The sequence below is a fragment of the Macrobrachium nipponense genome, chromosome 20, assembly GCF_015104395.2.
Source record: "Macrobrachium nipponense isolate FS-2020 chromosome 20, ASM1510439v2, whole genome shotgun sequence".
In the NCBI taxonomy this organism is placed as follows: domain Eukaryota; kingdom Metazoa; phylum Arthropoda; class Malacostraca; order Decapoda; family Palaemonidae; genus Macrobrachium; species Macrobrachium nipponense.
Genome location: NC_061089.1, coordinates 30,054,860 through 30,071,898, shown reverse-complemented (window position 1 = coordinate 30,071,898; position 17,039 = coordinate 30,054,860). Strand labels below are relative to the sequence as shown.

The 17,039-nt window shown below is 40.5% G+C and overlaps 1 protein-coding gene across 16 annotated transcripts in view; it reads right to left on the bottom strand.

Moving 5' to 3' along the window:
- LOC135224312 (spectrin beta chain-like) overlaps positions 1-17,039 on the bottom strand; it is a 168,319-nt gene that overhangs the window by 70,894 nt on the left and 80,386 nt on the right. For 5 of the 16 annotated variants that reach the window (XM_064263182.1, XM_064263210.1, XM_064263251.1 and 2 more), the window contains exon 1: positions 1-716. This exon is cut by the window's left edge and continues 168 nt beyond it. In XM_064263182.1, the coding sequence (XP_064119252.1) occupies positions 1-571 (571 nt within the window). In that variant the 5' untranslated portion in view covers positions 572-716. Of the gene's footprint in view, positions 717-2,339; positions 2,492-13,497; positions 13,536-15,199; positions 15,224-17,039 lie in introns of those variants that run through there. The other 11 variants (XM_064263269.1, XM_064263315.1, XM_064263278.1 and 8 more) reach the window with 5 other exon arrangements.

Here is a 17,039-nt window from a genome sequence, read left to right as displayed (position 1 = left end):
GGTCCCCTTTAGGCCTGTCGGTGGATAAAGACGAGAGCTTTTCAGACCTGATTCGTTCCAAGGAGCCATCGTCATCCAGAATGGTATCCATAATATTAAAAGCATCATCGGAACTGTCAAATTCAGTGGAACTTTCTTTCTCTTCTCCGTATACCGCTTCTGGAGTCTTTACAGGTCGCAACTGAACAATTTCCTGTAGCAATGAGGGAGTGTCTGTTGATCCGTTAAATGCACGGTCGACATTATCCACTTGCAGTTCCTCTGAATGGTTCGAATGATGCATTTCTGAACTGTTATCGACTTTTTGGTGTTCTTGGTCGGAAGCGAGTTCCTCCGGAGATACTGCAGTCATTCGCAAGGGTCGGAGCTCATGTGTCGAAAACTCCAGTACACTGTTAGAGGTTTTACCCTGAGGATCATTTTGCGATTGGCGTCCACTTTCGTTGGTATGTCCGTTTCGGCTACTATCTGCATCGACGTCGCCAAGACTACAGCTACTGCTAGGCCTACTGTCACTTAAAATACTAGATTCCTCGGAAGGTGAGTCCGGTTTTACAAGGCCACACTCCATCACGAAAGCACTGCCGCGACTGGTCTTGTTTCCCAATTCTCACTCAGGGTTAGATCACCACATCAGGGCTAAGAGTTAGCACTAACAACACAACCAACTCTGATATACTAAGGACAGGATGCTCTGTAAATGATAACTGGAGCTACGTCACTCTTTTAAAACTCTCTCTACTATGCGTAGGCTCAAAATAACTAGCGATGGAGTGTGCACTGCACTACACGAAACGGACTAAACTACATAAAAAAAAAAACCTGATTAGCCTTTCTGTCATTTTGGTTGCTACACAGCTGTAGTTTAATTCGGATATGCATCCTGCATGCAGCCACACATATGAACGGGATATGATGCTTCTTTTCCACGTATAAATGGTCAATTTCCATATACAAATAGAAAAAAAATAAAAACAAACCGGCAACTTGATCAACTCCTATCAGACAAATGACTCAACACTTATCAATCACTCAATGATAAGACAATATCTGTGTATACTGCTGGCGAGCGGAAAGGCCAAGATTACCTTCAGTCATTCACAATCATTTCCATTGAAGAATTTGACAAACCGTTTTAACAAACAAGGTTCCCCACTATATGCCCCACGGGAAAATCATACGTTCCAATTTCTGTGTACAAACTAATCAAATCAATATCTGCTATCAAAGAACTGTCGCATCTTGATGCCTTCTTACTGTATTATTACTCTGCATCAACTGCTGTCATTCACATTCACCACACTGATTGTGAAGACAAAATTTCAATACCTTTTCATATAATTAAGGCACATCCGGAGTCATGATTAACCTCTTAAAACACACTGATGGAGAGGAAATCCTGGGACTCATTAGCCCCTTTTCGTACCCTTTTATAAGAAATGAATGAAAAACTCCTTCCCTCCCTCCACTCCAGAGCCGCCCACTGGAGAAGTATAGCTCCTTTGAGGCAGAAATGCCGGGAAATTGTTGACATCTTCCGAGGGAAAGATCCAAAACTTTTCGTCACGCTTCAAGTATTATAACGACAAAATTTTAACATATAAAAGTAAAAAATGTATCAATTCTTCCATTAAGAGTATAGCATAAATTTAACATGAGCCATTCACGCTGAAGGTATAAAAAAACGGTTTATTTTTCAGAAAACAGTGACTGTTTTTTGTTTTCCCTACTGTGACTTTTGTTAAATGTATCCTAGACCTTTCCGACAACAGCATTCCAGTCTAGTCATCTGCTTGAGAGAAAAACGATAATGACACCATGTTCAAAGTGACTCGTGAAAAAGAAAATGGGTTTACTACACTCGGTTTGTTTTCCATCTGCCCACCCGCCTGTGGTGCTTACGCATGGTAACTCTGCGTCCCAGACTTTAAATAGTTACATTCAATAATGATAACAATATCCTATTTCGAATATTGACGGTGTAATTCGCATACAGTAAATTATTAAAACACTTTTCAATTGCAAATGCACACCCAGATATCCTTTTATTTACCTAAAACTTACACAGCGTAACTATTTAAAACCTGGGACACAGTGCTACCATGCGCAAACACCACAGTCGGGTGGACCGATGGAAAAAAACCAAGGCTTCTCTTCTAGGCTACTGCTCACCTTTCGTGAAGGAAAAAAGCTGGACAATACACTAACACAAAATAACGTGTAGTTACAAAAACTACTTCAACAACAGGATAAAGAGAATGTAAGTGGACCAAGTCATTTCACAAGCGAACCCACCGCACAGTGAAAAGTCACGCTGAAAGGCTATGAGAAAGACTGACCTGCCAAGGCTTTGATTCTGGACCTTTCAAAAAGCCTCGAAGAAGAATTTCCACCATCGTAATCGAAATCCTCGATGACCTCCTCCTGCTTGATGGGGTCCCAGCGGACTCCTACGCTGATGTCTGTCGTCATCTTCCCGGCTTAACAGACCCTGCAAATGAGAAAAGAAAACGGTTAAACTTCAAATATACCAACTGCAATTTTTATAACAACAGCAACAACAAAAAATGAGATTTGTTCGAAGAAAAAGCTCGTTAAGTTACCCAGCAAGTCCACTACGTACTGCATATGCACACAATACTATATTTAGATATGTTATCGCAAGGCTAGAGCCCCTCCTCCCCCTCCTCCTCCTCCTGTCTCTGCTCGCTGCTTATTCATACTCTCAGCAATGTCCGCCCTCACTTGAGGTCCCCATCTCTCTGCATCGCAATGGAAAGCTGCTCAACCCCAAGAAGACAAAACGCTCGGGTACAACCATCACTGTTCTGTAAACACTTCATATTCCCCAAGCCCTTTGCTAACTACTATGAAGATATCAAATGACTGCCGAGGAATGTATTCACGTCTCTCTCCGCTGGGAGGTTGAAATGAATACTTGTTCCCCGCTCTTGTATCAAGTTCTTCTTAAATGAATATCAAATGATCATTCCTGGAGAGCAACAGTGTTTCATTTGGCATAAAAACATCAAGAATACCAAAGGTTAGTCTTTTTAAACGCTAGCATTCGTGGGTAGAAATGTCACTTATTTAAAGGCACTTTTTTCATGTACACAGTACGATTCGTTGTGTAGTTCTTGCCCTCAAAACACCAAGATTATATACTGTGCTAGTAAAACTATTCAACATACTAAAAAAAGAACAAAGTTGGTAACCGAATAAAGATGCCGAAACAGAGCGTCGAGGTGTCACGGCAACATGTTCTAGCATCTCCGCCTCTTCTCGCTTATAGTTCCTAAAAGAATTGCCACCGCCGACGGCTACAATGAAGTCACTCCTGTTGGCCATCTTGCGGCCAAAGTTTGATAGCACCGGAAGAAATGGAGAAGCCTGTCCTACACACACAGTCACTTAAAATTTTGCCCACCTTTGCCTTCTGGATTGTCTCCAGACTAGCAGCCTGTCGAATGACAAGCCACTGCGCTCCCTACTACTGCCCAGCAACATCATTTCAATGAGCAAAATGGAATAATGATTCACAATACTATCTTCGTTAATGACTGTTGCAAAACATGTAGACTACAGTGTTGTGACCAAAATTAAGAAAGGTGGTGACAGTCTTAAAAGCATAACGTTCGGACTTAAACATAAATATAAACACGAAATGGATAAACATACTTGAGAGAGAAAGATAAAACGTCTTCTATTCAGCTGCCATGTGCATGGAGAAAAATGCCTGTGTACAGCAAAAAGCGATTCTGGCCGAGAGAGAATCCCAGGACAGCACCTTTTGGTACCAGTCGTGGAGGCCAGGCAGGCAAAGGCACATACCGATGGAAACTCTCTCTCTCTCTCTCTCTCTCTCTCTCTCTCTCTCTCTCTCTCATGCTTATTTTTAGAAAGGCTCCCATTAACCCCATCTGGGTAAATCTGGAGGTACCTTGCTGTGCTCAATAATGTTCCCGCACCAGCATTACGTGTCAGCAGTCCTGTAATCCTAGATAAGGAAACTTTAGTATATTACAATGCGGCAGAGCCTTGCGTTTACCCAGCTCATGCTTACGAGACTTGCTACGATAAAGCTGAGAAGAGAATGCCCTTGTTGTTACCCTTATTTCATTGGATTTGAGTCCCTCAAATGAATGTTGAAAATATATAATTCATACGTACAATTTCTTACAGAACAACACTGTCAACATCACGCTTATATGGAACTGTCCTATCCAAGTAGTAATATTGTTTACATAACTCGAAGTATGACACGTAATTCATCTTTTAGAGTTCAAATACATCAGCATAACTAATGTTAGAAATCTTCAAAATAATATGGCTCATTTGTGTGCGCATCCAAGCGAGAAATCACAACCAATTAGTCTAATAATAATAATATTAATTCATGCTCAGCTCTAAATACGCTTGACCCCCTACTTTGCACAAGATGTTCGAGGGAGATTTAAGAGAGAAAATAAATAATCTCAATAATCCATACTAATGTCCTCTACCCATCGCTGATTTATCCAGTATTAGAATTAATTCTGGGCACCTGTTCCTCTTCTCAAGAATTAATTAGCTCTTGTTTGTATCACACACACATATATATATATATATATATATATATACTATCTATATATATATATATATATATACATCTATATATACACATATATATATATATAAACTATATACATATTTATATTCATAATATATGTACACACTCATGTATTTATGTATGTATACGCAATCTACGAGTAAAATTTTTTCCCAAATACATAAGTAAATGCAATTGTGATACACCTTTCCTCAATCAGCCAAATGCCTACTATAAAAGGTGATATTTATGCATTATATATATACATATCAAATCTATAAAATATATATATACAATACATTTTCACAAATATCAAACCAAAATTATCACTTGACAATGATTTCATTATACCTTAAGGATAACTTGCACCCAAGGGAAATTGTAATAAATGCTTCTGACCAATCCAGGATTCGAACCCGGCATTTGGTTCAGATATAGTGATATGTACATACGTATATACATACAGTATATACACATGTAACTGCAATTCCTAAAATGTGTTCTCTACTTCACGATTTCTCCACATTATTTGATACGCTTGTCACTAAAAACTTAAGATCCAAATGGAGTATCAGAGAGAGGTCACTGTTACCGCCCCAGTCCCCCCCCCCCCCAACCCCCTACAAGCCCTGGTCAGAATTTCCTCATATTCTTTCATTTAGTCTGATGCTTTGTTGTGACATGCATATCCAAAAAGTGCGAAGAAATTGAGATGTTTAGGGGGCACTGTGGTAATTTTAATTGCAATTCCCCTTGGGTATAAGTTACTATCAAGGAATCGTGAATTCAATAAGAAGTGATGTTTGTGGTTTGTTATTTGTAAATTATATATATATATATATATATATAATATATATATATATATATATATATATATATATAATATATATATATATACATAATCTATCCTTACATCCAAAGGAGATTATAATTGGCAAGTCCTTCCGTCCCGTCCAGGATTCGAACCTGGACCTTAGGTTTTGATTCAAAATTAAATCTTTCGACTTTCATAACACGTCTATTAACATATAAGTACATAACCTATACACACACTATTTTTACAAAGGCTGATTTCTTTACTATAATATTTGGCCTGTTGCCGAATCACAGGACTTGAACTACCACAAGTCCACAGAGTCAGGAACTTCTTAATTTAATGCCCAGTTGATCATTTGACTCTGTAACGAATATTACCAATGCTGAATTTCTATTTCATTTTCCACATCCTTTCTGGCCTGTAGAATCACTCATCTCCCTTCCCCAGTCATTGTCAATTTTTCTCAATATACGTTTTTACAATCTTGTCTTTTTCATCCAAAAATGTAAATGCATGAATATCTGGAAATATTCAACATTGAGCTGTTAAATCCACTGCACCTGAGTGTTCGATCCAACTAGGAGAGAGAGAGAGAGAGAGAGAGAGAGAGAGAGAGAGAGAGAGAGAGAGAGAGAGAGAGAGAGAGAGAGAATTTCAAGTGGATTTTTACCTAAAGGATCACGACCCTTCTCCCACATGGCTCTATCGTCTGCCTATATTCAGATCCACTTGAACAAAAGCCCGGGCCCCACACCCAGGCCTGCATCCATCTCTCTCTCTCTCTCTCTCTCTCTCTCTCTCTCTCTCTCTCTCTCTCTCTCTCTCTCTCTCAGTCCATCCAGCATCACCAAAATCGTTCCCATTATGATGTCTCTTATCTGCAGTTGAGTGATCAAGGACAGCTGAACTCAAATCCCACTTCTGGCTTTTCAACTGCCAAGGTTTGAGAGACATCGCTCAAGTATTATATATTCAAATAATGCATATCGAGGCTGTACATCAACGAGCATAACTTGAAAAAATTAATATCAATAAAAAATTAGAACTACTCCGATAAATGTTGAGGAATTGCACGCCTATATAGGAGAGAGAGAGAGAGAGAGAGAGAGAGAGAGAGAGAGAGAGAGAGAGAGAGAGAGAGAGATTCAACCAATTACCAGCTACTGAAGTTACACTCTTTATTAATTGAATCACTGAGCACAGTACTGTGTAACGCAAGGTCTTTAGTTAGACCTTGGTGTAACACTACCAGGATGGATATGGCAGCACATGACTTCGTGTTCGGACTTTAGAGTGCTTCATGAATTTACAGAGATTCACAACAACACTTCCAAGATTAAAGCGAAGGATGTATCATACTACAAATACGTGCTTTGTACTGGCAGCGTCAATAACTGGACAAGAGAGTCGTGAACAAAAAAATCAATTGCTCTGTTCGCGCGCCTACACATAAACAGCAGCATATGCCTAATGATTCTCGATTACCATTCTGAGATAGAAGATGGGAAACATCTCAGACCATTAAAAAAATAGGGTAGTCTAGAGGCTCATGAGTCTTTGGCTTCTCAAGGAAAAGCACATAAGGGGAGTTCGCCTTTGTACAGTAGAACGCCAAGTTGCAACCTCAAGCTTTTATTTCTGGGTCCAACACGGGATGTTGCAACAAAATGGGTCTTTTAGGTTTAGGTTCCGTACCGTATGAAGATGCAGACACTGTAAAGTTTTATTGAAAACCATTCAGTTAATGCAGGCTGCTACATAACCACGATCTTTTAAAGAAAATCCAACCAACCGCCAACGTCGGCTCCTGTGAGAACATTCTTCGTCCACCTACTCCGGTTATTCAATCGAATCCAGATGAACTCAAACAGGCTGAGAGAACACAACCTTCGCCAGGCGTGGATGCATGGCCGTGAGCTTTTACATGGAACAAAATCTATGGCGTGAAAATACAAGTTGAACTTTTCTTCACGCAGCAACCTGAAATCAGGTTACGAATTCATCTCCAAACGCAAAAAGGTCCTCCTTGTCCCTTAATCAACAAATAATAATAATAATAATAATAATAATAATAATAATTAATAATAATAATAATCACGTTGGCTTTGGTAACTCATTGTGAAAGACTTGTTCACCGAAAAGGCAACAAACATTTTGGAAAGGTCAAATCGAACGAGAGTCTTCTTAATACATCGGGAATAACTATGTCACTCCCAATGACGATCATCTTCAGAAACGAAGAAGAATGACAGTTGCATCTGGAGGTGAACAACGAAGAAGATACAAATACCAAGAGATGAACTGCGGACACTCACGCTCGCCCATTTCCATTCCATTCCATCCCCTTCCTTAGAGTTCGTCTTCAACTGCTTTGATTTTCAACCACTGCCCCCGCCACCTTCACTCACGGAAGTGACGCCACCCACCCATCTATTCCCGATAAGGGAGGGAAGGAGGCGAGCCAGTGGGTCGGTGCATGAGGGACACGAGCCTACTTAGATTCCTCTCCCTTGCATTATCATCCCCTTTTCCAAACGAGGCGAGGCCACGGGAGGGAGGGAGGGCAGTGCAAAGGAGTACGAAGGGTGGGAAAACCTTCACTCTGCCACGCCCTGATAACCAAAAAGCGTTTAGAGTTAGACGAACATTTCTTCGACCACGATGATCTAGATTCTAGAGGATACGGAACCATCGCCATTAACATTGCATTCATACATCAACCGCCGCTGACATCACCATTGTAAAAAAAAATCTCTCTCTCTCTCTCTCTCTCTCTCTTTGAAACGCATTTCAAAATGTCTGCAGAACAAAACAGAAACGAAAAGCGTATGTCTAATATTGTCTTATTGTTGGAGATTAAGCTAGCCTTATGCCAGCACGGGCTCTTGCTCATAGAGCAGCCCGCAGATAATATTGTCTTTTACCAAATGCTTACGTAAATAAGTCTACGGGTTTTTCTAGCAAAAATTGGTAGCTATACTGCAAAAACAAAGATCCTTTTTACACACCATACAATCAATCATAAGATTGAGAGGCTATCGCGTTAGACTATCAACGCAAAATATAATTTAAAAAATAAAACAACAAAACAAAGCTGCAAGAAAAGCGACGATTTTTAGGATGCTTACAACAGGTGCCAATAAAAAAAAAAAAATACGTGACCAAGATCGCAACATGGACACTTTCTGTAAGGGGAAAAGGAGTGCCATGCTTGACATGAAGACTAGGGTAAGGATTTTCGACTGGAGGCAGTATAGTTAAGGCCATGCTAGCACTCGATGCCTTGGCAGAACGTCAATACCGTAGCTAAGCAAATCGAGCAACCATTAACTATATTTACACACACACACACACACAATATTATATATATATATATATATATATATATATATATATATATATATATATATATATATATATATATATATATATATATATATATATATATATATATATATATGAATATCACTACAATTATTTGGACAGGAAATATGAAAGAGGTGTTGTAAATCTTGACCAGTTTGGAAACTGGTCAGGATTTACAACCCTTTTCCAATTTCAAGTGTGATTGCATACACGCAAATATTAAACCCCAAATAATGTATGATATCCAATTCATGCTATACCTCGGGAATAGCTTAACCCCAAAGGGTCACTGTTGATCACTGTTTCTATACTATACTCTGTTTTTTTCCATCTGTCCATCCGCCTGTGGTGTTTTCACATGGTAACACTGCGTCCCGGGCTTTAAATAGTTAAGCAATGTGTAATTTTAGGTAAATAAAAGGATATATATCTGGGTGTACATTTGCAACTGAAAAGTGTTTTAATAACTTACAGTATGCGAATTACACCGTTAATATTCGAAATAAGGTTATTATTATTGTTGAATGTAAGCAGAATGTAACTATGTAAAGCCCAGGACGATGTGTTACCATACGCAAACACCACACGCTGGTGGACAGATGGAAAAAAAGAAGAGTAGTATAGGCATTGGTTCGAATCTACCCAGTGATACAGCACTAACAAATTTTAACTAGCCAACTATAGCTGGTTCATTTAAGGTAGATTCTTGGATGAGCCCTATGCCTGCGAGACGTTTGTTTGACGGCCGCTAATTGGCTGGGAGCGGCCTTCCTCCTGGCACCAGCCAATCAGCGGCCGCCAAACAAACGTCTCGTAAGCGTCGGCCTCACTCGAGAATCCACCTTAAGTGAACCAGCTATAGTTACAGTGAATTGGAAACTAAATAATGTTTGTGGGTTAATATTTGTGAATGTAAAAAAAGTCACGAATTAATAAGTAACAAAAATCCACGCGTGTGTATACACACATTACATATACTAGCAATTTACCAATCCTTACTAAATGCATATTCATCTGCTGCTTCATATATGTTACTCGCTAGTGTTTTTATAACTAGTATGGTAAAGTCGTAGATTAACCAGCCCCGTTTCTGGGAATCCTTTTCTCACCCCCCCCCTCTTAGGAGGGGGGGGGGGGTAGGATAAAACTCCATTATAAACTATCTTAAGGGTCCTCACTATAATCCTGCCAAGTTTCATGTTCATCGGACCAGCCGTTTGGCCGTGACTGAATGACAAACGGACGGACAGACATAACGCCCATTATAGTATAGTAAGTGTGTGTGTGTGTGTGTGTGTGTGTATATATATATATATATATATATATATATATATATATATATATATGTATGTGTGTGTGTGTATTATTTTTTTTGTGGGGGGAGGATTTCCAGATTGTAGAATTCCTTGTGTCACTATATATGGCCATATGAATTAGGGCATTAAGATGAGAACATAATGCCCTGACTTTTTTTTTTTCTAATAAGGTGTAGTTTATACTGCCCCTGCTTTTATACTTTCTCTTTTAGTCCCATGTGAGTAAATAGCTGGTAAGATTTAACAAATGCATGTGGTTGGGAAATTTCCATGTAGAAGGCTTTCACCCATTACCTCATCCTAAATTCGGTATTCAACCATTTATTTTCACTGACATCTTATCTCATTTCCTTTACGCTACTTTATCTACAGTGTTCTTTGACATGGGTAATTCTATATTCTTGCCTTTTCCTATCTTCCTTCCTTCCCTGATGTTTCTATTCTGACATTTATCTACACCATAAACATTTCGGGATGGTTGCTGTTTGCAGCAGATGGGACAGTGGTAACTGGAGAAAAGAGAAATATGCAGATGGGACAGTGGTAACCGCGGACAAGAGAAATAGCAGAAACTACTTTCGAGTGTTTGACACTGTTCGCGAGAAGAGATAGCTGGGTGTCAAATGAGCAGGAGTCTAGTTATGAGGGTAAATGGACACCCGAAAAATGGAGCAACGGATGTTAATACGGATACCGGACTAATGGCAACGGTTGATTCATACCAACATTCGGGGAAAAAAAGGAAGAAAAAAAAGTCACACAGTAAGTAAAGCAAGAAAGGTATAGATGTCTGCAAAAGAGGAAGGAGAAGATTTGAATTGTCTAAGGAAACCAAGGTGGGAATATTAGAAGGGATTGTTGAATCAAGACCGGTAAAAATGGACAAAATCTCATAAGATAAACTATAGTCACCGGTTTCCGTATGATATGTTGAATCATTGAGAACATATAGTGTAGATAAAAGGATTCGGTTGGATTGGGTACTATGACTTGGACTCAAAAGCCAAGCACTGGGGCAAAAGGACCACTATGCAGTTTAGGTGAGAAGAAGGAACAGTTCTGAGATGGTCTCGTCATGTGGACGGAATGGATGATAATAATCACTCTGGTATAAGGCGAACAATCCCAAAGTGTCAAGATAGAAGGGAAGAAGACAAAGAGAAGGCTAGACAGATGGTTGCGAAATAAGTTTTGGGGGAGAAAGGCCCTAAATATCCAATGTATATATATATATTACACACAAACACTAATAACATAGCGATCCAAGCAGAAAGATTGTGTACTGAAAAGTGACTTTACTATAACACTATCTCTTTGGATTTTTGTTAATGATGAAAAGTGTGAAAGCGTTACTTATACTGTTGTCAGCTTGAGCCCGGAAGAGAAGCAGCTGCGACTATGTGCCTTGAGGTAAGGGACACGAGAAAAAGCCTCCAAACTGTATCAGAGAACCTAACGGAAAGGTTTAAAATCCACACTAAATGCTGCCTGTTAGAGCGTACTTGATTTTTCTTCCTGACTGGCTTTCTAGGGTCTTACGAGGAAAACCTGACTGGCTTTCTAAGGTCCTACAAGGAAAACCTGACTGGCTTCCTAAAGTCTTACAAGGAAAACCTGACTGGCTTTCTAAGGTCCTACAAGGAAAACCCGACAGGTTTTGTAGGGCCTTACAAGCAAAACGAGTCTGGTTTTGTAAGGTCATACAAACAAAACCAGTCTGGTTTTGTAGGGTCTTACAAGGAAAACCTGACTGACTTTGTAGGGTCTTACAAGCAAAACCTGAATGACCTTGTAGGATCTTACAAGGAAACCCCGACTGGCCATAAAGGGCCTTACAAGGAAAAAGGACGAACGCGTCATACGTATTTTTAGAAGCAACGCTGTCTATATTACACTTTGAGGAAGCGAGAGTGCTCAGGCGCCGACTCCAGGTGACTACAGACAGCCACGAGAGCGACAAGTGAAGCAACACCTGGTTGCCCAAGTGGCCACAAGCTCGGCAACCATCCCCTCTCGTCTCGTAGCATAACGACGACTGCACCCACATATTTAACATCAATTGATCCTGATGAACCTAATGGGTGACACCCTTTCACATATTACACACAAGAACACTTCGGCATCTTATAACAGTTTCAATAAGCCTAAACAACATCTACATACTTAGCATAGGGCAATGAGCACGAAACATGCAAACATGCAACATCGTTCATTCTGTGGCATTTTTCAAAGCTTTATTCTAATCATTGTTTCTGTGTTTATATACACAAACTATATACTATATACTATACACAAACACACACATATACATATATATATATATATATATATATATATATATATATATATATATATATATATATATATATGAAAATGAGATCAATTTAATAACAGCACTCTTGCATACTCCTGTAGAGTTCAGGCTCTTTACATAGAATGGGACAGATGCATTCATTATATATTCACCTTGGGTGATGGTTGATCCCAAAGGTATAGTGATTTAAGTATGAAGTATGTACACTAATAATATATATATATATATATATATATATATATGATATATATATATATATAAACATATAAAATATGTGTATACAAGTAAATATATCATATATAATATATGTGTGTGGAGTGTGTGTGTGTCCTGGAGTCAAGTACAATGTTTACAAACATGTTTATCCTTTCTACATGCATATCTGTTATCATCCTTAAAATTTAAACATTTTACATATTTCTTTTGGCATTACAGGATCAAGAACATACACGCCTTGACTGATGTTCAACTTATTACAATTACTTTCTTTTATAATTGGACTCAATGATATTTCTTTCCAGTGCATTGCTAAAATAGCTATCTTTTTTTGGTCACTGCCCAGTTGATTGCATGACTGTTTTCACTAAATCCATGGTTTTAGTTTGTGACCGCGTGATCCTGGATTCTCTCTTTGATTTTTACCTTTTGACAATTACCGATCTGGTATTGTTGATCTTTTTGTTTACCTTGTAACCCTCTTTCCAAGCGTTAGGTACTGACCCTCTGCCAGTTGTTTTCCTGTGTGTGTGTGTGTGTGTGTGTGTGTGTGTGTGTGTGTGTGTGTGTGTGTGTGTGTGTGTGTGTGATATTAGAGAATATGAATGGTAGTACAGAAAACGCAATAAAAGAGGTTGCAGCTATGGGTCGAAGGGACGATGCAAAGAACCATAGGCAATGCCTACATTGCACTACGTGAGGTGCACTGACAGCATTAGGCCCCCTACAGAATACACCCCGATATAACAAAAGGCAAAAAACGAGTTTCAGCACGGACACAGGAGGCTCTACTACACATTATCCACACAATCAGTCAAGCTTTTTATCAAAGTAAAATGAGAAAACAGCAGAGTTTAATTAGTGTTGCATTGTCTCTTACCACTCAGGGGTCCTCTGATACAGCCAGTGCTACGGAACCTGGGAAGAGAGAAATCAGATCAGTACATCTTGGTTAACATGATCACTCTGGGAATTCTATCCGATAAATTAATTTGTAACTGAATTCTAAAATTTGATGTGTTTTCCTTCTAAAGAATGAACATACAAAACATAATAGGAGATTAGGCATGCAAATCAGTTTCTGCTATCATTACTCATCGGGAAATCGAACCTCTTGCCAAATATTTTAAGAGTCAAAAGAACAAAAATGGAATTCTAATATTATTATTTCAAGAGCTAATTCATTTCTTCACAAAAATCACTTATCACCTAATGCTTGAACTGCCCACTGTTCTGCAGGTACATTTCCAATATGAAAGCATCAATGCGATTCACATCGGGGGGTGGAGGGAGGGAAGGGGGATACGTGTGATGCAAACCGATCGTTACCTGCAGAACAGTCAACATTTTTCTTGAAGAAAACTACACACACACATCACATATACATACACACACACACACACACACATATATATATATATATATATATATATATATACAGAGAGAGAGAGAGAGAGAGAGAGAGAGAGAGAGAGAGAGAGAGGGGGGGGGGGGTATTAACTTGCTTCTTAGCCGAACTCACTTTTCTCACATCTGCACTCACATATTCATCATTTCTCTCCAACTTGAACTACTATCACAATGTTTATCATGAGGTAAATGCTTTCTCAGGACCGAACACTCAATTGCCAGAAATACGTAGTTGCATGCGCTTTTTGAGAAGGTTTGCACAGAGAGAGAGAGAGAGAGAGAGAGAGAGAGAGAGAGAGAGAGAGAGAGAGAGAGAGAGAGAGAGAATTATGAAGTAATGAATGGTAAATTTAGATGGAAGAGCGGAAGCAGGTAATGTATATAGTCAATTTAACATATTTCGAGACAGAACGAGATTCAGTATCTGTGTGTGCGTGTATGTAGGTGTCAGAGGAGGTGGGGGGGGGGGGGGTGTGAGGGTGGTGGGGGGGGGGGGGGGGGGGGGGGGGGGGTGGGGAAGAAGGGGGGTGGGGGGGAGGGGGGGGGGGGGGGCGGGTGGGGGGGGGGGGCGGGGGTGGGGGGGTGGGGTGTGGGGGGGGGGTGGGGGGTGGGGGGGGAGGGGGGGGGGGGGTGGGGGGGGGGGGGGGGGGGGTGGGTGGTAAGGGGGGCGGTTGGGGGGGGGGGGGGGGGGGGGGGGGGGGGGGGGGGGGGGATGGGGGGGGGGGGGGGGGGGGGTGGGGGGGGGGTGGGGGTGGGGCGTGTGGGGGGTGGGGGTGGGGGGGTGGGGGCAGGGTGGGGGGGGGTGGGGGGGAGGCGGGGGGGGGGGGGGGTGGGGGGGTTGGGGTGGGGGGGGGTGGGGGGGGGTGGGGGTGGGGGGGGGGGGGGGGGGGGGGGTGTGTGTGTGTGTGGATTTCCGACGCCGATGCTGTTTCACCCATATCTATGGTTTCACCCTTCTGTGAATGGACTACTATGTTGTACATGTTTCCCTAGGCCAAGCTTGCGTTCATTGAAGTCAGCAATGCAATTCTAAGTTGCACTGACAGCTATCTTATGTATTCTCTAGAGCCACCCTCAATTAGAGGTAACTAATCGATAATCTGCGATAAAGATCATGACTTAATTAATGAAGCAAGCCAATGATAAGAGATTAAAAAAACATGTATACTCACACAGTATTCAAAAACGATGCAAAACACGAGTATGTTCTTTTTTGGAGAAAAATGAACCAACACTATCAACTGATTGTTACGCCTTCAACACAATGGAAGCAACCATAAAAAAAATGTCTGCTATTTACTGATCGCTAAGCCTTCAACACAATGGGAGCAACCAAAAACAGCTATCACAAAACATGTCTGTGATAGAGTTATCACAAGGGACACGTGGCACAAGTGCAGAGAATCAAAACGATCTATGTTTATATATATTTCTTCGCTCACACAATTTGCCAAGGAGTATTCTCTTCTCCTTTACTTCTTGTCACGAACCGCTCAATAACATCAACCGCCAGTCATGTGATGCTGATCAATTTTGGTCAATGTCCTACCACACCCAAGTTCGCCTCACAGCAGACGGGGTCCCTTCGCAAAAGGAATGAACCCGGTAATGAGGATCGGCTATTACTACGACAGAGGACCGGCGGCCCTGACCCTCCTGACGAGACGTCTGTCTGTAGCTCCCCTCCGTCATGCATTTTCAGCAGGCGCCCCAACCAGAGACCCGCCTCCTCTACTCCCTCGTCCACAGTCTCATTCCTGAGGGTCCGGACCTCAAATTCATAGGTTTTTTTCTTTTCTTCTTTTGACACTGTAACGATGACCACGCAAGTTGACTGCCAGCAAAAATATGATGACAATGACGAAAGCAAGAGTAGGACCATTCGTTTTCTATATATATATATATATTATATATATATATATATATATATATATATATATATATATATATATATATATATATTGCACATACATGCGTGTTTGTGTAAGCACAAGGAAAACTGTAATACTAACAACCAATCCACTTGCATTTGTTTAGTCTGAGATCTGGACCTCAGGCTCAGAGGAGCCTATGCAGTTCTGGTGTAATCAGCAAGTCCCATTAAGAGGCGCCTGCTGAAATTGCATGACGGAGAGAAGGCGTCTCTACTGAAGCACCATGAGCTCTCTCTCTCTCTCTCTCTCTCTCTCTCTCTCTCTCTCTCTCTCTCTCACCCGGCCCTGACTTAGACCAACTGTTGTTGACGCGAGATGGCCAAAAGAATGATTAAGCACAATTTCAGAGTCCAGTCAACATCAGCACCAACAACAAAAATCACGTCAGCATTGATCATCTGAAAATACTGGTCATTCGACAACTTTGCCCTCCGCCGTCAGAAATGAAAGTACTTACCTAAATTTAGAAATGACACGATGTGGTGGAGGCACAAGGTCGCCAAATGGTGACCGTGTGTCGCCACAACCTCAGCTATTATAGTTGTGGTCCAAGATTACTTAAAACGAAGCGCTCTCTCTCTCTCTCTCTCTCTCTCTCTCTCTCTCTCTCTCTCTCTCTCTCTTCGTGTGTGTTTACTCACACGACTAGGTGTGAACTCCACTAAAATGAAAAGAAACAAGTTTTAAATGTCGACGACGACATTTTGAGTTCTTTCGACGTTGCCCCCCAACATTCGTGCAAGACTGCCTATGATTCCGATAAACCGCAGAAAAAAAAAAAAATTAAATTGAAAAATGTTGTCCCTACGTAAATTTCTACTCAGCTCCGCAAGGGATGCAAGGATTACCTACCCTCAAGTGATCTGGTATCTATCTCTCACAATAGATAAGAAAATTACAGAAAACTATGTATGTATGTGTGTATATATATTTTGGTGTTTTGATGGGCTCCTTTTATTAATTATATATATATATATGTATATATTTTATATATATATATATATATATATATATATATATATATATATATATATATATACATACACACACAACACACCACACAACACACACACACACA